General features: G+C 49.0%; 1 protein-coding gene and 1 long non-coding RNA gene across 2 annotated transcripts in view; both read right to left on the bottom strand.

Annotated features, from left to right (window-relative positions):
- Positions 1–5982: 5982 nt before the first annotated feature.
- LOC116904914 lies at positions 5983–6976 on the bottom strand. Its single transcript, XR_004388476.1, has 2 exons — positions 6680–6976; positions 5983–6458 (listed from the first exon to the last, which is right to left on the bottom strand). It is a non-coding gene; the product is annotated as an uncharacterized LOC116904914 (long non-coding RNA).
- Positions 6977–11942: 4966 nt separating this feature from the next.
- Positions 11943–26702, bottom strand: part of Grhl1 (grainyhead like transcription factor 1) — a 43794-nt gene continuing 29034 nt past the window's right edge. Inside the window, exons 9-16 of the mRNA XM_032907522.1 lie at positions 25061–25219; positions 20528–20579; positions 20057–20196; positions 18919–18956; positions 16790–16881; positions 16444–16529; positions 14971–15035; positions 11943–13477 (exon numbers count right to left, since the gene is read on the bottom strand). Of these exons, the coding sequence (XP_032763413.1) occupies positions 13363–13477; positions 14971–15035; positions 16444–16529; positions 16790–16881; positions 18919–18956; positions 20057–20196; positions 20528–20579; positions 25061–25219 (747 nt within the window). The 3' untranslated portion in view covers positions 11943–13362. The remainder of the gene's footprint in view (positions 13478–14970; positions 15036–16443; positions 16530–16789; positions 16882–18918; positions 18957–20056; positions 20197–20527; positions 20580–25060; positions 25220–26702) is intronic.

Here is a 26702-nt window from a genome sequence, read left to right as displayed (position 1 = left end):
GCCCCACAGGCTTGCATGCAATCTGACCTTATGGTGACATTTTCTCCATTGAGGCCCCCTCCTCCCCAGTGACTCTAGGTTGTGTCAAGTTGACATAAGACTAGCCAGCATCCCTATGCACAGACCACTGGTAACATCCCTGCTCATCACCTTTCTCTAAGCCTCAGACCACCCTGCTTCCTTACCCTATCAACAGCCCCGGATGTGAATTACAGCAGGGGCTGTGACAGCAGGGGTCTCTCATCTGCAGGCTCAGCTCCCTTGTATGTCAGTTCTTTGCCTTTAACAAAGTGTATTGCTTTGGTGACTGGTAAATTCAGTCTGGCTGTATCACAGATGGTCTTAGGTTAGTTTTTCTTTTGCCTCAATGTTCATTTTGGTCCCTGGCATCAAGCACTTCTGCTAGGCATCTCTACTGCAAAGTGATGTTTTTCTATAATGTAAATGAAATTGTAAGTATTTAGTGGGCAGGCACTTTGAAATTGCATAAATTTCTCATCACAAATCTAATTTAATTTCATGTTCTATTTATTCTATGACTTATATATTAGAATAATTTAGTTGTTGAAAATTAGATTGGTTTAGCATTTTGTTGCTGTTTTTGGTTTTTTGAGCCAGAGTCTCATATATCCAGGTTGGCCTTAGACTGGCTATGTAACTCACACTGACTTTGAACATCTAATTCATTTTGCCTCTACCTCCCAAGTGCTGACACTTTGGCCATGTGCTATCATGCCCCGTTTATGCAGTTCTGGGGAACTCAGGACCTCATGCATGCTAGACAATCACCCTACCAACTGAGCCCTAATGGTTGACTTTTGACATAGGGTCTCATATAGCCTTGATCTCACTACCTAGTAAAGTCAACCCTGAACTAATTTATTGCTCTTTCCTGTGTCCACCTTCCAGGTACTGGGGTTACAGGTACCAACTCTATCTTCATACACACCCTTGAGGTTGGATCTCTGTGTCACTGTCAAACTGTAGAAACTGTAGCTCACAAGTATGGTGGCAACTCACCAGCCACATGGCCAGCAGGAAGGGACAGATTTCAGGCAGCCTGGCCCCATGTGTCTTTGGATGTATGGGGTACCTCTAACAATGCACCCCCTTTGCATTGCTCTGAGCCCTTGAGCTTTGAAGCCTCCTCCTTGGGTGGAACAAAGTCTTAGATTAGAAGTCTTCTAAGGTAGCTCCTCGAGCTGGTGCCCGGACCCTCCTTCTTAGGCTGGATGGCAGGAGGACATCTCAAGGGGGACAGCTGCAGGTGACACTGAAGGAAGCCCAGGTGCCCAGGAGCTGGAGGTCAGGAAGGCCTGTGGGGAGCCCCTGAGACAGCACTTCCTGGGTTGCTTGAGATCTGCCTCAACTGAAGCACGGGGGGTGATGAGGAGGTGGTGACTGGGTCTGACTCAGGTTCTCTTACCCTGTCACCAGCGTGTCCCCACCGTATCATTGTGCCACCACTATGCCATTATCCTGTTATGACATCTCCATGGTACCACCAGGCTATCACACAGATGCTCTGCAGGCTCCAATTGGGGTGGAGAGTCAGTGTCTGTCTGTCTCTCTCTCTCTCTCTCTCTCTCTCTCCCTCCCTTCCTCCCTCTCCCTCTCCATCTCTTTCCAGTCTGTATGTCTGTCCATTCATGTGTACACGTGTGGAGACTAGAGGTTGAAAGTTAGGCATCTTCTTTAATTCTTCTCCAATTCATTTTAAAAAATTTTATTATTTTTAAAATTATTTTTAGTTTATTGACTCTCAGTGTGTGTGTGTGTGTGTGTGTGTGTGTGTGTGTGTGTGTGTGCGCGCGCGCGTGCATGGTGCACATGTGGAGGTCTGAGGAATATCTTAAGTTTGTTCTCTCCTCTTTATAGTTCTGTGGTTGAGCTCGGGTATCCAGGCTTGTGCAGTTAGGGCCTTTACCCGCTGGGCCATCTCTCCTGTCTTCTTGTTGTTTTAAGATAGGGTCTCTCGCTGCACCTGGAGCTCAGCAATCTAGCTAGACCGTCTGGTCAGTGTGCACTAGGGACCCTCCTGTCTCCAGCCTTCTAGTCCTGGGATCACAGGTGTGCACCCCTGCAGCCATCTTTTCTCTGTGTGCTGGGGATCCCAGTCAAGGCCCTCCTGCTTGTGAAGCAAATGCATCACCAACAGAGTCATCCCCCAGCCATGCATGGACTGCTTTCTACCCGTGATCTTCTTAAAAGAAAAGAATTGACAAAGTCCCGTCCCCACCAGAGGCCCTTGCTCATGAAGGCATGGGGAGGGTACAGTTGCTTTGGTGCCTAAGCAGAGCCTGGAGTCTAGAGTCTCCGGTGGGTCCTGCAGTGAGGACAGAGCCACAAATACAGTGTCATTAGCCTGAGGCCCTGGGTAATAACATCTGGACAGAGCTTTTCCCTCCCCTCAAGGCTGCCTAGGGGAGAGCAGCTGTGTTAGGGTAGAGCTTAGGGCGGAGGGCTCCTGGGGTCCCTTGCAGGTAGGACTTGTGCTTGGCTCTGACACCATCCAGCCCTGCAGGTCGCTCTTGCCCTGCAAGTGGGCCTTGGCTGCTGTGTTCTGCTCTCAAATGCGGTCTGCCAGCCCAGAGCCAGGAGCAGGAATGGATGAGAGGCCTCTGTGCCAGGAACATGTGATAGCTGCAGACTTCAGAGGCCTGGAATCATCTGGAGGCCAGAGCTGGAAGTAGGAGAAAGGTCATGTGTCTTCCAGCTGTGCACTGAGGCCAGTATCAATAAGGCAGCCACCAGCCATTTGGCCTAGACACTCACAGGCCAGCTCCTGGCCTGGCTGTTGGCCACTGGAAAAGCTGTAGCTAGCCCTGGCAGGTTAGCTGTTCTCTTGGACTGACAGGCATGCTGGTCCATGTGTGGAGGGCCTCTCTTTTTCCCTGCTTGGATGGGGCTCCTTCTGACTGTGCTAGTGGGGAGTGTGTTGGGGTTGCTGCTGTGTTCTGGGAGGCAGAACAGAGGGTCTGGCTGTCTGGACAGGGTTCTGGAGGGTATACAGCCCCCCAGAACTTCAGCTAAGTTCCAGTACTCCTAACCTGGAGCAAAGGCTCTCAGAGATGCAGATGGAAGATAGAAATGCTTCCTCTATCCCTCAGGCCCAGCTGGGCCTGTCAAAACAGGCTGAGGCCAAGGGCCTGTGGTGATATGTCCATAAGCTAACTAGGAAATAGGTCATTGGGTGACCAACTTATGACCTAGTTATAAGGTATCTTAGTTACCTTTAGTTGTCCACATAGCACAGTCTAGAGTTGTCTGGGAAGAGAATCTTAATCCAAGGACTGTTGGTCTGTATGTCCGTGATATCCTATGATTCGATGGAAGAGGGCTCAGCCCACTCAAGGCGGCACCATGCCCTATGCAAGTGGTCCTGGGTTGTGTAAGAAAGCTAGCTAAGCCTGAGCCTGTGGGTAAACCAACAACAGTATTAATCCACGGGTCTGTCAACCTCCTGCTTGAGTGTCTATCTTGATTTTCCTCAGGGATGAACTGTGACCTGGAAGATAAAATGAAGTTTTTCTACTTCCAAGAGGCTTTTGGTCAGAGAGGTTTTGTTTGTTTTGTTTGTTTGTTTGTTGTTGTTTAATCACAGCAACAGAAAGGAAAGTAGACCACAAGGCCTCCTGCCCTCTTACATTACCTTTCCCCCACCAGGTCAAGGTGCCCTCCTCTCAAGGGTCACTCACGGCTACACCTCTAGATGTCGAGCCCTAGTAAGTGGCTGTTCCCACATTTGCTGAGTTTTCTGAGGTTGGCAGATACTTAACCCAGGCTCTCCCAAAGTTCTTTTTGGAATCTAAAAGAGAAAGCCTGCCCTCCTACATTGCCATGACCTAGATGATTCTGCTACAAGAGGGATGAATGGGGTCTGGGGAAGAGCACAGGGTTGGGCCTGGGCCCTAGTTCTGATGAGTGGAGAAGGAGTAGGTAATGCTAGCCAGGGAGAAGGAAAGAGGGGGTTATGATGGAGATACTGCTCAGACTGCTCAGGCCATTTTTCTGTGGAAAAGGCCCAGAGGCAGGTAAGGGTTGGGACCTGGGAGGAGACCTAGTGTTAGCCAGGATCCTGTGGACTCTGGATGAGGGCGACTGGAGCTGTGAGTACTGTGGTGGGGTAGAGGGCGAGAGTCAGTTGTCAGTAGGCAGTAGATCCAACTTTCAAACAGCTTAACTCATTGAACATAGTGGTGGACACCTTTAAACCCAGCATAGCGAGGCAGAGGCAGGAGGCTCTCTGTTGAGTTTGAGGTCAGTCTGCTCTATGTTGATTCCCAGGAGGCCAAGGGCTATACAATGAGACTCTTTCTCAAGCAAAATGAAACAAAACCAGAAATTAGCAAAAGGTAGCTTAACTGAAGTTACATAATTACGTACTAAAACTGCTCTTATTAAGTGATGCAATTTGGCCAACTTTAATGAGTTCTGTCTGACCCAGAAACTATGCTTCCATTCAGGATGAACCATCCCAGGCAGCCACAGATCTTTCTGTAACAGTAGATTGGTTTGCATTTCCTAGAATTTTATGTCAATGGGACTATTCAATACGTTCCTTTTTGGTCTGACTTGGGATCCATCTGAGTCTTTGTGGTGTCTGTTCTTTGCTCCCTCCTTTGTGGCTGTGTAGCAGTCCAGTGTCTTCTTCAGCTCCCAAGGGCTCAGCTAGCTACCGGAGTGGGAAGGATGGGCCGGAACACCAGGAGAGCTTCAGTTTGAAGGGTTATCATTTGACCTGTTGGTGATTCTCAGGAAACCCCATTTGCAAGGCTGCTTTTACTTGACCCAAGTTGAAGCTCACTTGGTATTCCCCAAGAAACTTTGGCTAAAAAATATTTCAAAATGGCTTTCTTTTCATGGTTATGTGACAGAGCGCACTCTAGACTAACCAAGAAGCTTAACGGGGGGGGGGGGCCCACCGGGGAGATGGTTCAGTTGTCATGCAAGCTTGAAGACCTGAGTTCAGATCCCCAACACCCATGTGACTGCTGGGCCGGTGTAGGAACCCACTGTAATCCCAGGGTTTAGGGGGAAGGGATAGGGGATCCTTGGCGCATGCTGTCTGGCTACTCCTACTGAGGCCAGCAAGTCTAGATTCAAGTGAGAGACTTTGCTCCAATACACAAGCCGGAGAACAATTGACAGAGACATATCAACTTTTGGCTTCTATATGACAAGGTCACAGATGCACATAAACCACCCTCACATGTGTGCCCTGTGCATGTAAACACACCCACATGCAAACCATGTAAATAGAAGCTAAAAGGGGGAAACGGGACAAGAGGGGCTTGGGTACTTTGCACAGCTCCACCATGGTTCTGGGAACCTAGAAAGCCATGCACATTCACAAAGGCACATGGAAAGGAAAGGACCCTGGAAGACCCGGGGATCCCACCTCCAGCCGACCTTCAAGGACTGAGCAAAGAGAAAAGGAATGCCAGGCAGGGCTGTCTGTGGCTTGTGCTCCGTCCATCCCCCATAGAGTTCTTCAACAAAGCCCAGGAGGCTTTGGTGGCTAAGTCTAAGCCTAGTACTGAGCTACTGAGCAAGCTCCAGCCCAGGGAATGTGGACAGCCTAGAAAAGCCACTCGGTGAGCAGACTTGGAGCACTGAGAATGGGAGGAATCTCTTTCCAGAGGTGCCACACTGTTTTACTTTCAAAAAGGCCTAGTATGGGGGGGGAGGGTGGACACGAACAGAAATTAGAAGGCGTGGCCCATACACAAGTTGGAAACAGCGGAAACTGATCTCAGATATATGGCTAATTAGACAAACTCAGGTAGACGTACTTTACCAACGAGGCCACCTCCCCAGGGCTGCTTGGCACGTTCCTGCTAACAATTCACCGGTTGAAAGCTGATTGAACATGGATGCTAGGTTGAGAGACAGGCCAGGGAGGGCTCTGTAAGTCCCCTCAACAGCTAGCCTGGCGCCCACGGAGCTATGGTAGCAGCCGTAGTGATGAGAGACAAAGGGATGCTTTGCAGTGTTTATTGGGCTGGGCATGCACTGTTTGGAGGCTGGGCATGCGCTGTTTGGAGGGTGGGCTCCCAGAGAATAACAATGGGAAAAGAGGCAGCTACTGTGAGGGTAGACACTTGCGGATACCGTGTCTTTACAAGAAGGCTCAGCAGATGGTGAAGTGATGACAGCTCTGTCTGTGGTTGGGTGACAAATATGGCCCTGGGGATGGAGATGATGACCTTGTCCAACCATAGTTTCTAGACTGGACGGCAGAGCTGATAATGGGCACAGGCCTCTCTCTCTCTCCCCTGGAGACTTCCTGGATAGAGGCTACTGGTCCCAGGAGCACCGCTGTCCTCTGGAGTCGTGGCCTGCAGGATGTTTGCTCAGCCTTCTCATTAGTGACTATGCAGATGAAGTGCATCGTGCTGGTCCCTGGTAACAGCATCAGCTGCAGGCTGCTGGGTACGCCACGTACTCCATCTGCACTGGCAGAGCAAAAAGTCTATCCTCTTCCTATACCCTGGTATAACACAGGCATGGTGGGTGAGGCTAGAGAAGAATCCAGCCTGTTGGGGTGGGAAACTACAGAAAAGGGGGAAGGGTGTCCCTGAGGCTCCAGGAGGTCAAATGAGGGCCGTGGAGAGCAGGGTGTCCACCTGTGCAACAGAACCAAGCCCCAGGTTGTCTAAGCACGTGCAGCATTTACCTTGTGCACAGGGTCACCGCTACATACTGTCTAGGCAAGGAAGTAGACAGGTGGGCTGTTCAGCTAGAAGTGAGATCTCTGTGACTTCCGATGCTCCAGAGAAACAGAATGAGTAAGAGCTATTGAACTGATAGATGGAGAAATTTGATAGATATCAGTCATCGATCAATTGATAGGAAGACAAGCTTCACGTGTGTAGACAATCTTGTCACTAAAATGTCATTCCACAGGGGAGACTACAGGGGGGATGTAAACAATGGTGACCCTTCCTCCTAAGGCCACCAGTCACAAAGCAAGGTATGAGTACACTTGAGTTTACTGGGTTTCCTTACAGAGCATCACTGAGGGCCAACTTACAGGAGAACTTGAAAGTCTTCCTCCAGCAGGGATAAACATGGCTTCTCCACAGCTGCGCAGACGGAGCCCCTTAGGCTCCTCCCCCAACTGTATACTCTAGCTCCTCTCTGAGGCCATGTGATGGGGGTAGGCAGATACTCAGGTGAAGGCCCTGGGACCTCCCTATCCCTCGCTGAAGGGAAACAGTAAGTCCAGCAGAATGATTGTTTGTGGCCTGCTGCAGAGGTGTAAAAAAATAATTCCATCTTTCCTTTTTCACACTCTGTTCCCAGAATGACAACTGAGACTAATTACTTATTATTAAGTGCCTAAGCCGTAAACTTTGGCTCACTTTCTGACTAGCTCCTAATGTAACCCAAACTATTCTGTCTTTCACATGGTTAGTTACCTGGCCTCCAGTCCTAACCTGCATCTTCCTTAAAATGTCTCTCCAATCTCCCTTTATTCTCTACTTCCCACAATCCTCTCTTCCTGCCAGTGTCCTGCCTTCTATTTCCTGTCTCAGTTCATTGGCCATAGGCTTTTTTATTGACAGGTGATGCTTATAAGAGATCCTCTCTACACAGAGGACTGTAGAGGGTAATTCTGGTTCTTCCCTCAGCCCCATGCTTCCAGAAATAATGCTCAGACTCAACACATATTTACAAATACCTTAGCTATATGGCTAGGCTCGTCTCTGACTAGGATCATAATTAACATAACCCATTTATTTTGACTCACATTCTGTCATGTGGCTGGCTGCCTGTGCTCCGGTACCATGCATGTCCTGTCACATCTTCTCGGATGACTCCTGTGCCTGGCTCTCTCCCAGAATTCTCATTGCCTCCTGGAATCTTACCTTCTATTCTACAGGTGATGCATCCACACATAAGATATTCTCTCTACAGAGGACGCTCCTGTCCATCTCTATATAACCACATATAGTTATCGTCCATCGTCTCTATAGTGCATACACACACATGTTAAGGGGAAGTGAGGGTGGGGACCACACCAGGCAGAGAAGTGCATATACTTACTGGAGACCCAGGGGAGCTAATTTAGTCTCAGTCCGGGATTGGGAGGTGGAAAAGGCAGAGCAGTGTCAGTGTTGGTCTGGGTTTGAAGGCCTGAGAACCAGGAGTGGGGTATCCAAGGGCAGGAAGAGAGGAAGATACACCAGCCCAAGAGGAGAGAGTGGATCTCTCCTTCCTTTACCTCCTGTTCTAATCTACCTCTGGTCCACACATTCAAACACTACGATGTGGGGTGTTACTCTCTCGTCATTTCAGTTAAGGCCTCACACAGCCTAGACTAGCCTTGAACTCACCAAGTACCAAGGACAACCTTCAACTGTTGACCTCCCGAGGTGGGATCACACGTATGCCTCCATGTACCCAATGTTCATCACTTCTAGAAATGTCAGAGGCTGCTGGGCACGATGTTTCACCAGATCCCTAGGAAATCTTAGCCCTGGCCCACCCTCTGTCAACTTAGTAACCACACTCCCCATCTTAGGCCACACTTCATCTCCAAAAAAGACATGCTTCTTCTCACAGAGCCAAAGACAGTGTAATCCCCTCCCCAGGGGAGGTGACATCTTTGAGCCATGTATACTCTTAATAATCCACAACTTAAAATACTGTGATGCCAAAGTGTGATTCCCAAATACCAATGAAAGTCACCACACCTTACGTTACACACAGCACAGGAGCGAGCAAGGAGCGAAAAGATTTGCATCAGACGTGGATCTACGTATAGTTGCATTTATAACGGTGGGGAACTATGGCTATCACAGTCCTCAGTCTGTGGCTGGTTGTAGGTGGAAGCTGCCATTTATAAACTGCCTTCTATGTGTTCTGTATTTGCTCGGACTGGGCCATGTACAGAGAACCCTTTCCCTCCTGAAGAGTCTGGGCCTTCGCAATGACTAATGTGACTGTCAACCTGACTGGCTGAAGGGACACCTAAGGTACTGAGCATTAGCCGAGAGGGGAAGAACTGCCCTCAGTGTGAGTGGCTCCATCCACGGGCTGAGTAAAAGGTAGGTGGCAGCTGTCTCGCCCAGCTCAGTGGCCTCCTGTGTGTCTTGGTAGAAGCACCTTTGGCTTTGCATCTGAGACCTACGGGGACAGCAGGACACAGAATAAAAGAAACAGGAACAAAAGTTTTGTTTTCATTTCTTTTCAAAAGATTTTTAAAATACTTTATTAAAAAAATTATGTGTGTGTGTGTGTGTGTGTGTGTGTGTGTGTGTGTGTGTGTATGAGTGCAGTTACCCACAGAGGCTAGAAGGCTGAAATTACACATGGTAGTCAGCTGCCAGTGTGGGTGCTGGGAACCAGACTTGGGTCCCCAGCGAGAGAGATGCACACTGCAGATGCTGGGCCGCCTCTCCGGCTCCTTGTTCTTCTGTGATACAGGATCTTGTAGCACTGGCTTGACATATCCATGTAGCTGACCAAGTCCTGGCCCTCCCCCTCCATGTGCTGTGATTAATAGGCATGTACCACCATGGCTGGACAGAAAGCAGTTTTCTGGGAGGTCACAGTGGTGCCACTGCCACTTCATTCTTTCACTCCTGGATGGGAGGAGTCTCGATAGCAGAAACCACAGTGTCCCCATGTTGATCCAGAGCAAATGCAGCTTTTCTGGAGAACCTTGTTTTAGCCCTGTAGGGACTAGGTGGCCCTGTAATGGAGTCATCAAAGGGGCGGTGTGCAGTTCTATTAAGACAGCCCTTGGGACAGCGAGGAACATGGAAAGGCATGAGAATTCTGTGAGGATGGGCTCACTGGAAGAGGTCTTTGGCTGTGAAGGGGGTGTTTTGGTCAGAAGCAATGTTGAGTGGAATATCTTGACAGGGGACAGGGCACTCTGCAAGCGTTCAGGTGGTAGTTTTAGCAGGAGCATCAGTCATGCAAGGAGGGTGAAGAAAATCCAGTGTGCATTCAAGTAAGAGTCAAATGCTGCCCTTCTATGATGGAAGCTGGTGTTTTAGCACGGTTTAGTGCTGGCCCCTGCTTGTGCTTGACTGGACACTCAACAGTAGCCATAGCTACATGAGCATTGGGATTGGAAGGCTGCTGCCGAGCCAGTGTATAACCTCCATTCCCACCACTGAATACTTTGTTGAAGCCAGGTGGATACCGTTGGGGGGGGGGAGAGGCCACTTCTCTCTAGCTTAGTCAACCTTCTCACGTGTCCTCTTTTCAACGTAGAGTCCTGTGTCCCCCAAGCCATCGCCTTATATTACTAATGGTCATCCAGGATGGCTGTAAATCAACCACGGGATGAAGCATCTGATGTCTAGTCAGTGGTTCTGCTGCTACGGCTCCTGCCAGCCCAGACCCAAGAGTTCTGGGTCTTCATGGCACCTGACCAGGTCTCTGGATCCCAGAACACATCTTCTCCTCCATCATTTTGTCTTTTTTTTTTTTTTTTTTGGTTTTTTTTTCGGAGCTGGGGACCGAAACAGTGCCTTGCGCTTCCTCCTACCACTGAGCTAAATCCCCAACCCCCATCATTTTGTCTCTTAAGTCCAGGCGAACATCATTCTAGTTCTTGGCTTGTGAACAGCTACTATCCGCTGTTTGGAAGCATTCGCCTGAGTGTCCAGTGGTGAGACTGCACACATCTCCATTCAGTTCACGCCTCCAGTGCTCATTGCTAAGACCACAGTGGCGGAGTCAGTAGTATGTTTACCTAATCCCATTAAAGAGCTCACTCCAGAAACTTTTATCCTGTAAGACCTTCTCAATGGTCTTCTTGGAGGACTGGGAGGTGGGTGTCTAAATTCCAGTCACCTTCTTGTGGAGCTGTACTGTTCATTCTGGGAGCTAACTGGATTTTTTTTTTTTTTTTGATGTTACATTTGTATTTGATCCAGAGATTTGAAGCACATAGTAGTTACAGGAGTTTGGGACCAGGGATCAAGTGCTTAGAGTTCAAGATCAGGAGTCATATGCTTAAGACAGGAGACTTGAGCACAACCTGGGATCCCCTCTGAGCACCAGGTCTAACCCCTAGGAGATGTCAGTAATCAAAACTGTCTGCACCGCTGGTGACCTCAGGTGGGATGTGATTGCCAACATGGGATGATGTCACATAGCTCTTTCCTGGAGCACATGGAGTCACAGAAATGAACACCATACACTCTTTCAACACTGCCATGGCACAGGTAGCTGTCATATGCTGAGACATACTCAGCCTTCCTCTACGATGCCACCCCTCCCACTGGGGTCTCTTGCTCCTTGAAACCACCATTCCCTGCTTAAATCATCGCTGTTCACTCGACAGTTTTTATCCTGAGTCATGTGGTCCAAGACCTACCCAGGTTCATTTCTGGGCTTAGAAATTCCACAAAGTCCTCTGCTCTAATCTCAAAACTGCCTGGGTTGGCTAAAGGTGGGGAAGCCATTATTATAAGTTTCTCGAGTGTCTACCAGGTAACTGATGCTGGCTAGGGAGGCTGCCTCTCGGACAATGCCAGGTTCCAAGGTCAGAGTCCAGTGAGTTGAGCCAGTGTCAGCACTGGGAGCTGCGAGGAAGCGCTCCTCAAGCTGGACCTAAGCCGCTGAGCCATCAGTAGCCCAGGCTGAGGGCACAGGCTGCACCTCGGGCCTAAGAATGTAGTCAGGAAAATGCTCAGAAGTCACAGGAACTCTCCTAGGCCAGATGACTTCATTAACTGCATCTTATTCATTAAAAGCACACTTTACACATGGTGTGCACGCATGTAATTCCAGTGCTGGGGTGGCTGAGGAAGGAGGTTTATGAATTCAGTCAGTCTGAGCTTTAAAAGTGATCCCTGCACTCGGGGAGCAGAACTCGAGTCTGAGGCTGTCTGGTTTACATAGCAAGTTCTGGGTCAGCCGAGGCAAAGCAAAGGGATGAGTAAATGAATTAGGCTGAATAACAGAAGCCGACATCTTGGGAAATAGACTTATAAAATTCAATTCCTTTGGTTTAAAACACATGTTCAATGATACAATTAAAACAATAAAACTGATTTCATAAAACAAAATATAAAATATTGTTATATGACCCGTATCCCGTATCTTAGAAAACCAGCTATTTTGTTCACATACTTCATCAGGAAGCTAAGTCTACTGCTAACAATCCTGCTCGCACAAATGACCTATTCTAGTTCCCTGAACCTAAAGAAACCCGCAGTTGTATTTCTGTTACAGGATTCATTATAAAGTTACAATGTAAAGTTTTGTTTTGTTTTTAAATATTTAAGTATGCACTAAAGATTCCCCTGCCACAGAATTGTAAGTTCATGAATGCTTGACGCTTGGAAGCTCTGAAACACAGCACTTAGAGAATCTGCCCATCTTGGTTTGCATCGCTGGCTCATGGCGACAGCTGTGACTCACATGGGCACAGCTGGCTGACACCTGCACACACACCTCATACAGTGGCTGCAGTCCAGCCTTCCATTATCTCCACTCAGGGTGCAGAAACCCACACAGTGACAACATTCGCAAGAGCAGATGGCTCTGCCACATGAGATGGCTTTTTGCTATGCTAGGGAACACTTGCTAGTGTTTGGGGAAATAGCATTCTACCTGCTTGGTCCATGTTATGGAAAATAACTTAACCTCTTCTTTAAGAGGGTTTTCAAGGTAGATCTTCCTGCTCGCCTTCACTATCTGTACACAGACACCGTATTCATATATTATATATTTATATCAGACATATATGTACACATTTACAGACCTTCAAAACAATATTGCACTTATATACAACACAGCTTCCACTAAACTAGCTTCACACTGTCGCTCATGTAAGTTCTTCATCAGAAAGGCAGTCAATATGTCCAAGGAAGTTGCAAGGGAAGGTTCCAGTAATGCACCCTATTCAGTAAACACTGGAGGAGGAGAGGTGGAGGGAGAGGGCTCAGCCCTTTATCGCTGAGGGCTGGGCCCATTCCTCAAGGCAGTCACAATTAGACTGAGGTCAGCGAGAACACAAAATCCTCAAAGACAAGCTACTGCCTTCCCATCTCTTGCCAGCCAGCAGCCACTGCTCTCATGGACACGGGCAGATCTTGACAAGTGGTATAGCAGATAACCCACGGTCTGTTAGATCCGGTGCAAAGTCCTCATGCTTCACTCTCTAAGCATATCAGAAATTCAAACAACAACAACAACAACACATGGATTTCTATCACAAGGAAAATATCAACACAGCATGATATACACAGTGCCCTTCCTACGTGAAAGGTTCCTTCCCTGATATTTAAGGTTCTGCAGGGTAGGTGCCTGGGCTCCTCCGCTGGCCAACTATAGATCTATGGAACCCTTTCACTGAATCCCTACGCCTGGGGGCTGAGCGCCCCCACCTTAAATCTCTGTCAGGGTGAGCTTGTATGATCCACCGGCTTCTTCGATCTGCAGCTGGAAGGTGTCCTCATTGGAGTAGTGTTTTACAATATTGTCGTCCATGTTCACCAGGATCCTGGAGAAGGAGAGGGCATGAGTCCCCAACACCTACTGGGCTGTGGAGATAGGCTTGGATTTGTTCATCAGCTGAGTACGGACTGGCTGTGACTTGTGGGGACATTGTTCACACCTTCCCATGCTGCAGTTGCCTCATCCAAAAGACAGAGCCCCACGGTGCCTACGGCCAGGACCAGTGAGAACTGGCCAGGGAGGGAACTGAGTAAAGGATGGCAGTGGTGGAAGCAGGTGACACAGAGGAAACACTGCCCGTTTGATCACTTCTGGCCTAGAGTGTTCACTCACTAAGTGGTAACCGATATGGAAAAATAAACCTGCAGGATATCTGTGGTTCTACACCAGAGATTCAGTTGAACCCATCTCCATGGTGAGCTTCCTGACAAGCTACCCTCCAAGTTTAAACCAAGTAGTTAGGCCTGGAGAGATGGCTCAGTGGTTAAGAGCACCGACTGCTCTTCCAGAGATCCTGAGTTCAAATCCTAGCAATCACATGGTGGCTCACAACCATCTGTAATGAGATCTGAGGCCCTCTTCTGGTGTGAGGACAGCTACAGTGTACTTATATAATAAATAAGTAAATCTTAAAAAAAAGAAAAAAGGCAAAGTAGTTAAAGTTAACCCTTCCCATTAGACTCATCTAGAAAATTCTAACAGATCTAAAAATAGTGAGTTGTGTGGGACTAGAAAGATGGTTCAAGAGGCAAAGGTGCTTGTAGTCAAGCATGGTGATCCTTGCTGCCCACATGGAGGGGGAACTGGCTCCTGAAAGACCTCCACAAGTTCACTGATTCACTGTCACATGGAGACACACACACACACACACACACACACACACACACACACACACACACACACACTATACTAAAGTTTAATTTCTAGACAAGAAGCAACTTTCCATAGATGAAAACGCAGCACAGGGTTGGGTGCTCAAGAGGACAGCCTGTGATCAGACAAAACCACGTGATCACAGATGAGCCCTCAGACGCCTCGTTTATAAACACTCAAACCCATCTCAAAAACTAGGTTGAGAGGCATGGAATGTGTCAGCCTAGCACCTGGCTGGTGAGGGGGCGGGAGTGAGGGGCCTGACCTCCTTAGTCAGGTCTGTCACACTCCCTGGAATGTGCAGCCACCTCTTGCTGCCAGGCATGGGAAAGGCAAACACAGATTTGTCTTTGAGGGGGAAAAAACCCCTGATCTCCAAAGGACGATCAATACTGAGTAAATAATTTAACAAAGGAAAGAAAGTGTGGAATGGTGTTTCACACCTACACTCCCTGCACTGGAAGCGGGGGTTGCGGGTGTGTGTGTGTGTGTGTGTGTGTGTGTGTGTGTGTGTGTGTGTGCTGAAACAGAAGGGACTGCCGTGAGTTCAGAGTTAGCCTGGGCTACAGTGACCTGGAGGCCTCTGGACGAATGGCGCTGAAAGCTTGTCACAGCTGTGCTGCGGCTGACTGTCTTCAGGGTATATAGCGCGCTGTCAGTACTCACCCCTTTTTGCACTTCTTAAATATTTTCCCAATCTTGTCATGGGGGACATCATACTTGTCTGAGATCTAAAACACAGAGAATAGAAAGAACGTTGTCACCAAGGCTTTGAAAGACAGCCACTATTACACTCATCTTTCCATTTTATCCTGTTTGCTTTTTAAGATTTATTTTTACTTATGTGTATGTAGTCATTAATTTTACATTTATGTGTATGTGTTTTGTCTGCATGTGTGTCTGTACACCACATGATGCCTGGTACCTGTCGGAGCCAGAAGAGGGCACTGGATCCCCTGGGACTGGAATTACAGACAGCTGTGTGCCATCATGTGGGTGCTGGGAATAGAACTCAGGTCCCCTGGAGGAGCAGCAGTGTTCTTAAGCCCTGAGCCATCTCTCCAGTCCTCATGTATATGGTGTGTGTATGTCTGTGTCCGTCTGACCGTCTGTGTGTGATGCCTGCACTCTGAGAAGGTCAAGACCCAGACCACATCTGGGGGAAGGGAACTGGTATTTCCCTAATTAATTCAGATGTCAACAAGTTAACTGATTGAAAGAAACATCCACAGCTGGGACCCTGTGGGAGGAGGAGGTGGCCAGGCTTGGCTTTGTGACTCAGAGGCCTGCGTTCACAGTGGAGCTAATTTCCTGTGCAAACTCCTTGATTTCTTCCGCTCCACATGCTCTACCCAGGAGCCAATGCTGCTTCCCTTTGCTCACTCAAGTCCCAGTGCACACCCAGTCAGTAAATTCTGTGCAGTTCATGGTGCTGGTCTAAGGAATGCATTCATCCTTGAGAGTCATGGACCCAATACACAGGTATGAACCCAAAGTTTGTGTCTTCTTCAAGGAATGCAAAAGCCAACATGGTGAGCATGCTTGCAACCCAGCACTCAGGAGCCTGATGCCAGATCACTGAGCTGAGGCCAATCACTGTAGGAAGGGTCCCCTGAGGGGTGCTGGGATCCACTGCCACCTTATTTGATTTATGCTCCTTCACTGCACTTTCTGTATCTGAGACAGTGTTGGTTCTAATTCTCAGTTTGCACCCTGGCTTCCAGAGGTTTAGAAACTACAGATGCTGCTACCAAGTCCAACTCAGCCACTGTTTTATGGATGACATTTCTGAGGTTTTACTGTTGTCAACCTCTTAGCGGTTTGCTACACGACTCTTCTTTTTAATCAAGAAGATAAACTTTAAACTCCCCCTTAGGCACTGAATTCACTGAAGGTGGCAGTGTATGTGACAGCGATTCACCTACCACCTCCAGGCCAGTCACAAGGGCCAAGGCAGACCTGCAGTCAAGCAAGCGAGGATGCCCAAGGCAGGTCAAATGCAGGTAGTGCTCAAGCACACACAAAGCCTGGCTGGGTTCCGGTGTGACAGAGAAATGGGGTTGACTAATAAAATACTTCAGTGGGATGCCATAGGCTGCCTTTGTTTTTTACAGAGACTGTGGACGGTGTCCTACTTACTGCCTCCATCAAGCCCTTCAAAGATGGGGTCTTGAGCATCAGGGCATCGAAGACTTCTTCTGACTCCTTTCGGACATAGAGCAGCACTATGGTGATTTGGAGTGAGGAGAGAAGAGTTAATTCACATGAGCAAACATGAACACAGATCACGGGTACTGGTACCATAAGGGACAGCAACATACAGCACCAGTGTGAGCCCTAGGACCTAACTGCAGCTTTCCCTGATGCTGCCTCCCCTCATACTCAGGGAGGTGGTGGCCTGAAGGGTGAACATGCAGGGGTGAAGCCAGATAAGCCACGTTCATGAGCTCACTGCTGGCTTAGAATTCCCACTAAGTCAACACACCTCTCTTCGGTTCTTCTGTCCGAGCCAGCTTAGCAGGCGGAGGAACTCCAAAGTCATCTTCAGTTCCAAATGGTCCCCTTTTCAAGACAGACCTGTGGGGGTAGGCAAAGCAGCTAAGTCAGCCATTTCAACTCCGATTGATTAACTGCACAAGCAGGAGTTCTTTAGAGCAACCATTGCATTTTGGATTCAAACTCCATTCTTTATGTGGTCCAAGCCAGACAATAGCCAGGGTAGGCTCATTAGTGGCAGGCCTAGGACACCCGAATGACATGCTGGATGGCGTTCACGCTGGACCTCCTCCTACTAACTCAGCACTCAGTAGGAAGACAAAAGCTTTGGCAGGAGACAGCCCAGGCAGGGAGGCAGCCTCCTTTGTTCAGCTTTAAGGAATCAAGTCAGAGGGAACTTCTGAAAGTTTTGCTGGTGGGCAGATGTAGCCAAAATGTGTGGCCTATGCTTCAGGGAATTCCAAGCCTACAGGTAGGACAGCATATTAGAGGGCTTGAGGGACTACAGCACAATTTCTAAAGCCCTCACATACTGTGGTGTCCACGGAAATCACAGCAGAGAGTAGACAAGGAGCTTGAGAGGAAATGCGCAGGTCTGAGCCACTGCTGGCAAAGGGGAAGGAGGATCTGTGAGGGGAGGGCGAAGGAACAGATGCCCAGAAATAAGGGCAGCAAGTGCTTATTCAGAACAGGCTGGAAAGCACCAGTGAATCTCAGCTCTGCACCTCCAACAGGAATGTGGCGAGGGTGTCTGTAGGAGCCATGTCTGAAACACCAAAAATGGAACCAGTGGTGCCGGTCTAGTAGTTGGATAAACTACAGCTGGCAATGAATGTGTGCTGGGAGAGTCAGGGAGGGAGGTAAGCAAAAACAGAACCCAAAATGCCAGGCATGGGGCCTGCAATGCCAGTACTCAGAAGCCCGAGGCGGGAGAGCTCGTGAGCTGGAGTCAGGCTACACAGTGAGTCCTAGACAGCCCCGTCTCAAAGGCCAAAACCAAAACTCTGAGATGAAGGGAGAGAAGGCGAAGGATGGTGCTGAGTTGAGTGTTCCAACCCCGTGCACTTTTGTGTAAAGGGAAAATGTAATTACCAAGGCAGGCTCTACTGTTCTTCAAAATTCAGCCCCAAAGCCACGGTGAAGGATGAGCCAGGTGGGGTCTCTGTGGATGTTCGAACAGCAGGGGACTGCCTGGCACAGAGCCCAAAGGGGTAGGCCGGCTATTTACAGAGAAGATCACTAAGACCTCAAACAGACATCTAGGGTCCCGTTCTGGATGCTACACACTACCTCTCTTATGGGGAACCAAAGACAAGAACCAGGGGCTGCTCTAAGGGAACAGAGGCGATCAGTGACTTTCTGTGACTGCTAGTGACGGGCACAACTTGAAGTGAGAAACAGAGTCCTGCATGAGATAAATAATAGGAAACTGGAAGTCTGGAGGTGAGAGATATTCACAGGTACAGTGCAGTCACCACAGCCCCCAAAACAAAAGGGGAGAAATCTAAGCATAGAGGCTGTCAGATGGTTGCTGTGGGCACAGGAATGAGCTGAGCTGAGCTGGGTGCCAAGGGGAGATATCAGAGGATAGTGTTGCCACCATGCACAGCCAGAGTGCACAGCTAGGCCTCAGCTGAAGATGCCCTGAAGGTTAAGTAAAGCCAGGTTGTTTCAGACTGGGGTGGTTAAAGAGACCACCATGGGAGGCTCTGAACTGGATCTAGCCTTGCATAATGGTGAACAGAGTCTGCAGAGTCAACAGAGCCTTACACACAGTAGGATACAGGCCAGGCCCTTGTTTCTAGGAGACAGGCACCTGATACTGAGCAATGGTGGGCTCTGGGTCAGTTCTTTATTCTTCTATTGGAAACAGGGTTTTACTATAATGTGCTGGCCTGGAAATCACTATGCAGTCCAGGATGGCCTCAAACTCACATCCTCCTGCCTCAGTTTCAGAAGCACGAGGATGGCGGGTGCCCTCCACCTTGGCTGAGAAACTTATGCTTGAACATAAGGACAGGAGGAAAGCACGTCTTATTGTATCTCTATGGTTCTGGAAGTTTGAGATTACTTCAAAACCAAGTGAGTTTATTAGGGTGAGACAAAGGGGGACCTTACCCGTCACCTTCCAGTTCTTCAGTGGGGAGGGAAAGAACCTAGAAGCAAACACACATTCAGATTGCTTGCCAAATCAGTTCAAAGATCTCAGAACGTAAGTAAGTTAGTCCTAACACAGAGATCATTTTGAATGTGACCAGTCTAACACCAAACCCCTCTAACAGACACGGTCCTGTGGCCGTAGCGTTTAGTACCCAGACTGTTACAGCTTTCTTCCCCTTGGCTGACCCAGGCTGGTCTCTGAATGTGGACCAAACCTTTGGGAGCTGGCTGACATCAGCATTTGTGAGATGATGCCTCACTCATTCATCCACCCACCATGTATGGCTGTATCTGCAACAGAATGTCAGAGTTTAAGAGCCCACGGGAGATGGCAGAGACTGACAAGGCTCAAGTATTCACAGCACTGGCCTCTTCAGACTCCAGCTTGCCCTGAAGCTGCTCACTAGAACCACAGGTTGGCAATACCCCTGAAAACGCATCAGTCCTTACAAATCTGCTCAGGGAGCACATGACCTCCTTTGTGATATTTTCCTGACCATGGTATAAAAAGAAAAGCCACATTCTCTTGAATCTACTATACCACAAAGCAGGGTGCAGATATTTTTTAAATTTAGCATGAATTAGCCAGGAGGTGGTGGCGAATGCCTTTAATCCCAACACTCGGGAGGCTAAGCAGGCAGTTGAGTCCATCCTGGTCCATACAGCGAGTTCTAAGACAGCCAGGGCTACACAGAGAAACCCTGTCTTGAAAACCAAAACAACAACGATGATGATAATAATAAAATGTAGTCTGAGTTGCTAAACCATAGCTGTAGGCACACGGTGATGACATCCAGCAATGGGGACTACAAGAAGAGGGCCTTGGGGCACAGCTGTCACCCAAGCTGAACTTTCAGGCTACAGATTCAAACTCCAACTGTGCTGCTGTCCTCAACACTTTCATATGAGCTGCAACATGAGAGACTACGAGGGGAGCCCAGGTGACAGACGCGGCATTGTGCGTCACGTCACAGAGACTGTTTGTTCCAGAGAGCTCAGTGATTGGTTAAGTGTCACTGCGGTCTGACGCTATGAAAAATGCCACTGAGCTTCTTTTTTGCCAGGCCTAGCAAAACCTCGAAGGCTGGTTACCTACATGACTTCCCCGCTGCAGGTTGGTAAAATGCACGTCGGGAATGAAGAGGACAGGCTGAGTGTCGAGATCCAGGAAGGGCTTGAACACTGTGATGTCCGTCCGTTTGTGTGAGGGAAGGAGCTGCACTTTAACGTCAGAAACTGGGGAGAAAAACAGAAGCCACCAAGAGATTACAGTTATGGGCTGGCGCGTGTGGTGGTGCATGTAGGAGGCAGAAGCTGGTCTATCTCTAGGACTTGGAGGTCAGCCTGGTCTGCACAGTGAGTTAGAACCAGCATCCAAAAAGCCTGAGCAGGGGATAACCCACGACACAGGCCTGCAGTTCTATGAACAGGGCTCTGCTTTATCTGCACAGCAGCAGAACCACAGGGCTCTCACCATGTCAGCCCCCCCTCTGGTCTAGCCTGCACTCTGCGGGGCACAGCAGGCCACTATTGGTCACTCCTTGGGAACTACGGTCAGTGCACTTGCCTTTTCTCTTGCTCTGTTTTCGTTCTTCATCCCGAATTTTCCGTTCAGCTCCCTGCAGACAGAGGAGACAAGAGTCTGATCAGCTCCTCTGGGAACTCCTGGGCTGGCTCTCTCCTCTCTGGAAGTGAGTGCCAGCAGGGGCTCCCCACATCCATCTCCTCTTAGACATCTTCCATCTCACTGAAGTGCATCATAAGCATGTATGGAAACGTCACATGGGAAACTCCTTTTGACAATGAGCACATCCAATTATATTTACATGAAACCAATCCCAGCAAACATCTATTTTAAACACAAATAAACTGAAATTCCTCTTCATAATAGATGTGGCCGGGCTAAAGGTAAGGCTCAGAGAACATGCTAGCACATCACGATGGCCGCCAAGGCGTGAGTGCCTCCCTACCTCATAGGAAAGAGCCATGAAAGAAAAAGTAACATGTGGCCCTGGGATATTCCCCGTGTAGCAAATGTTGTCACAGAGAGGGGCGGATCTGTCCAAAGTCATGGTGTCTGTGAGTGACAGACACAATCATCAGGTGTCACTCACACAAACAAAGATGACACTCGAGGTCTCTGTGCTCTGGGTCCTGTAAGAAGGCTTATCTGTGCCATGTATATCAAGTGCAGAATAGCAATGTCATGCAACTGAACCCACAAAAATACTCACAAAACCTCACTAGTCAAACCATGGCCTGACATGGGCCAGCACTCAACACATTAAAATGTAACACTGATTCGTTCTGCTTGGTTGAGAGACGGTGTCTCTGGTGGTGCGGATGACTGTTGGCTCATGTTTCTGTCAACTACACTCCCTGATAGGAGGAAGCGAGGGCCTCTCACTGATCTTCGGCATCAATACATGATAAGGATCAGGTCTGAAAGCAAAACACAAAACCTTCTGGCTGCTCCCGAAGGTGCTAACACACAGCATGGTAGACACAGAGCCTGCTTGTAACTGCTGTGTATGGGGCTGGAGAGATGGCTCGGCAGGTAAAGTGCTTGCAGTACAAGGGTAAGGACTAGAGTTCAGATCCCCAAACCACTGTGGGTGGGCACTGCAGCCCTGCCTACCGCCCCAGTGAGCTGAAGGCAGAGGCAGTGCATCCTGGAGTAAGGTGGCTCGCAGAGCTGCCAAACTGGTGATCTGGGTGCACAAGAGACTGCCTCAAAACAGACGGCCGGAAATGCATAAAAAAGATACCCGACATCAGACTCTGGCTCTGTACACACATGGCCTCCAACATGAGCATCCACACACAAATAAACACCAACACCAACCTAACCATCACCTCGGTTAGAAGAGAAGCACACCTCCGTCTAAAGGCAGCGTCACCAACTGCCTTATCAGCCATATCCAGAAAGAACAACACAGAACCCGGCTCCTGCCAAGACAGAGACTCAAGCTCTACTCTGAACCAATGGAACCTTGCTAGACTCAGGAGCCAAGCATTCTGACGGCTGCTGCAGAACGGGAGGGAGGGAGCAGGGCAGGCCCTTTACCTGCAGGCCCTGGGGCCTCCAGGGTCCTCGCTGAAGAGGAAGGACAACAAAGTACCAAGGAGAGTCAGCCCAGAGAGCCAGCACTCTCGGGGGCATGCAGATGCTATTCCAGACCAAGGAGAGCACACCCCAGCAAGAGGAACACCGCCCGAAATGCAGGGTAAACACACTGTTCCCACCAATTGGACTGGAAGAACTTTCCTCTCACAGGGCACCGAGCCAACACCCAGGAAAACCCTGCTCACTGGTGCAGAACAATTAGCCTGACACAGCGTGGCTGCAGCATAGCCTGTCAGGTCAGGAGACGACATCTGAACGAAGCAAACCATTTCCAAGAAACTTAATGGGATCTCAGGACAAACCTGAAGGAGTTCCAGGAATTAAAAAAAAAAAAAAAAAGTCACCTACCACCCAGGAAGGCAAAATGCACAAGGTTCAGCAAGATAGCCAAGCGGTTTCCAAACAGGGAGGAAATCAAACCACTGAGGGGAACCCAGGCACAGACACTAAGCCAGTGGTGTAGCTTTATCCCATATGTTCCACGGCCATGGGCTCGGAGTGTGGCTCAGGGGGACAGCAGCTGCCTAGTGTGCATAGGACTCTGTGTGCTCCCCAGGACCACAGCAGGAACCGCCCAACCCAACCAACAGCAGCAGCAGCAGCACTACCAACAGCAAAAACAAACCCATCACTTGCTAAGTAGAGACATGGTCTAAAAAGGGTCCAGCCTAAACTTTCAGAGATGCAAACACCAATGGATGGAGTTCAGTTCACCAATGGACGACCACAGATCAGCACACCTAGGACAATGGAAGAAACTACCTGAAATAAAGTTAAGAGAAATCAACAATAACCATAGGCCGTGGGTGAAACTCAAAGCACATCACAGCAGCAACTGGAGAACCTGAGGGGAAGGAGCAGGCCTGTCTGCTGGAACAGCCAGACATGTTCCAAACCCAATGACAGCCACAAACACAGAGATGCTCGGCTACTCAAGAACATGGAACCGCATCAGACGCAACTGCTCAAACCAGTGGAAGAGAAAAACCTTGATAAGAGTTATAGACAGGAAGATCTTACACACAGAGCAGACCTGGGTGACTGTAGACTCCTCAGAAACACCAGCTCCAAGTCTGTGCAGCATTTGTGAACGGACAGCCGGACCTCACACCCATCACAAGAGCCTGAGGTAAAACACTTCTCACGCAGAAAAGCTAAGGATTCATTCCTAGTTCACAGAAAGTGCTGGAACAGCCCAGGGACATCTGCCATAAGCTCTTTGGACCTCTCTCTCAGCATCACCTGCTGGGAATGTGCTTGGGCTTTGGGACAGCAGGGCTTGTCCCAAAACATTAGCCTAAAGCTCCTGCAGTCTGTCAGGGCTAAGATGACTATGACCCTGACAGAGACCGACCTCTGTGGGGACTGAGATGGCAGCATGGGCCTGAAGCCCAGCTTAAGCCCAGAGAAACAGACAGGAGGGGCAGGAGCTCAAGGTCAGTCTTGCCTCTATAATGGGCATGAACTACATGTGACAGTGTCTCAGAACCTAAGGGGTGGCCAGGGAGACATACGAGCCTCTGGAAAAAGCAGCTGCTCGAATTCCATCTTTAGAAATCCAAACTTTGCCCTCATTTTCTCTAAGGATGTACTGAGTGGCTACGGCTCCTGAAGGTGAAAAGCTGTCATTTATCAAATGACATTGTCGGTTAGCAGTTCATAACAAAGAGACAACAAAGCAACTTCCTTAGGAAAAGGTGTACTGTGAGTCGACCGAAGGAAACCCCACAGTGTCCACTTCAGGGCTCTGACGACGGCTGAGACCGACTCTCAGAGTGAGAGTCCCGAGAGCCAGGAGAAGGTGACCGAAAGGCACTGAGAGGCAAGTGGGTCGCCCAGAGTCAGGGATGCAGGTGGGCAGCAAAGAGCTGAGGCTGTATGAAAAATAAGCCTTCATGGCGCTCAAAAAGTGAATGCATGAATTCTCAAGAGTGCGCAGGGAAAGATGTAATAAAAACATCAGATGTGGAAAAATGTTTGACTAAAACTGCAACTTCTCTAGTATAAAAAGAACGCAAACATTCTGACAGCTCCTCCTAAGATGGTCCTGCTTTGTCTTTGATTGAGACAGGGTCTCTGTGTGTAGCCCAGGCTGGTCTCCACCTTGATTCTCTTGCCTTTCAATTCAAGTGCTGGTGCCACACACCTGGATCATCAGGGTTTCCTGGGCTCCTGAGGAATGTGGTCAGATGGGAAGAGACTGGCCTAGGTCAGCGGTACTGGTGCCCACTGGCTGTGACTCACTGCTTCCAAGTGCAGCCCACAGGAAGCACCTGTGTTCCAGTAATCCCCACACCTGATCCCTGGGCTGGAGAAGGAGCAGATTACATGGCAAGGGGGAGGGAAGGCTGGAGGTGATCACAGGGACCAGGAGGTGGAACAATCAGAGGCGGTCTAAAGATGCAGAGGAGACATTCCGGAAAGGAGCTTCAGTGTTGGTCCAGTAACACTGAGCTTTAAACCACTGAATTTGTGATAATTTGTTACAGGTGGGGACCCTGGCCTACAGATCCATCCAATCTGACCGGCTGTTGAGAAAGCTCTCTGAACTTAAAGGTTCCAGGCGCCCTCCAGTGGTCAGATACAACAGCTCTACCAGAGTCTCCATGAGAAACCTTGGCTCCTGGTGAAAGTGGCTATGTGTTTCCCAGGAAGGAGCTGCACCATAGAAATTTGAGGGATGGACTGCCAAAGAGCCTTCAGGGCAGTGAGTCATGTGGAGGGTGGTCAACACAGTAGTTACTGATCTGGGCCCGGACCAGGGCCACATCCTTTATTCTACCAGACCCAACCACAAAAGGCAGCATCCAATCTTCTCAAGTCTTTTTAAGTGTCCGTGTGTATTTCCCCTTCTGTCTACAGAGCTGCTTTTCCCACAGGGATAAGTCAATTAGGTGCCCATTAGAGGTTAGCTGCTGTGTGGAAGGATGAGCCCACCTCAGGGGTTCGTCCCTGAGCCCGCTGCCCTCTCACCTTGTCGCAGAAGACCTTAATCTGGCAGTAGGCCCGGTGTACTGGCTTGTTGCTACGGTTGTTATAGCTGTACGTGTCGATTTGGATGTTGAGCGGCAAGCCCTTCACACCCTTCTGAGAAGAGAAATCTGTGCTCAAGCAGTTCACAGAGATGAAGACCTGTGAAGGAAGAGAAGGGTCTGTGAGTGGCAACTCCAGCAGCCAGCCCTGCCCGGCCTTGCAAATGCTGGCATGACGGACACTCTTCTGAGAGCCACCATTTAGCGGCAGCAAGGGACTCTAGAGAGCAAGTGAGCAAAGGCATGGAGAGTAGGGGGGCGCATGGACACTGTTTATTCCCAGGGTCACTCTTGGGTATCAGCCAGGATAGTGGACATGGTGCCTGTCATGGCTGGTGTCATCTTCCTGGGACACCTTCATATGTCTTTTGGCTGCTGGGAACAACTCTGCACACTCTCTGGAACCACTTGTACCTTTGGTGTCACCTTTTAGGATAGTCTGAGGCAGCCTGTGTCCTTTTAAACAAAGGCTGGGGTCTCCTAATCTACAGCTTGACTATACAATTCCAGCAGAGTTCCCTTGCAGTCCAGTCCATTCATGAAAACAACTTCATTTCTTTTTCTTGGGGGTATCTGGTAACAGAGTCACATTGGGCCAAGTCCTCAGAGAATAATTTAATTCCAGTGATGTCTAAGACATTCCTTTCTGGGTGGCCTTTTATAATTTAAATATAATTCCGATTCACTATGTTTGGGTAGCCACTGCACTTGGCAAGGTTTTTCACAGGCTTTAATTATTATGCCGGCCTACTGAAGAGTCACCAAACACTAGGACATTCCTCACTGAAGGAGGCTCCACAGAGATCTGGTTGACACATACCAGAAGCCATGAAGACACTGTGCTGGTTGGGGGAGCCTTTATACAAGGCAGGAAGCAGTATCCGAGTGGGCCTTCAGTGGCCATACTTCCTCCAGGCAGACACAGGGCACTCCAGAGAACAGGGGACAGGTACTGAGGTCACACCCACTGGTTCACAAATTTGTTCCTTTCATCAACATCTGAAGTATCACTGACCCACACAGACAGTTTTCATAGATGATGTCACTAAGCCCAACAGGGTCAGTTCCACAGAGCATCTGGCATGCCCTTGAGCCACAGACTGAAGTGGAAGCCGAGGGTGGCCCATCCTGTGTCCTGTCTCCCACTCAGTTACCCCATGTTCACCTTCTAGCAAGTTCTCTCAAAGGTTTAAGCGAATGGAGACACACTGCTGCTCCTCAGTGCAGCTGGGGGAACATTGGCTGGTGAGCATGCTCTATCCCCACTTTTCTGGCTCTAGGTTTTAAGATGTCTAACATGCTCAGGTGCTTTTGAGTCTCAGGACACTGGCTTTGGAATTTATTTATGGATACCACACAGTAAATAATATTAGAATCAGTATTTTTTAATGGGCAATTTTATAGATTCAAGACCCTTGTACCAGATAACCTGGATTCCTTCCAATGCCTAGGCCCCAACAGTCAAGGGCAGGTTACCCAAGGAGCACTGTTTAGCCTTGAGTTGTAAATGGGTGTGTGGTGGGGATGGTGTGCTATACAGGGGGACCGAATGGAAGAGAAACTGGACAGAATGAGAATTAGCC

The sequence above is a fragment of the Rattus rattus genome, chromosome 7 (assembly GCF_011064425.1).
Source record: "Rattus rattus isolate New Zealand chromosome 7, Rrattus_CSIRO_v1, whole genome shotgun sequence".
Lineage (NCBI taxonomy): Eukaryota > Metazoa > Chordata > Mammalia > Rodentia > Muridae > Rattus > Rattus rattus.
The sequence above is the reverse complement of the archived record's forward strand: the minus strand, read 5'-3'. Positions and strand labels throughout refer to the sequence as shown.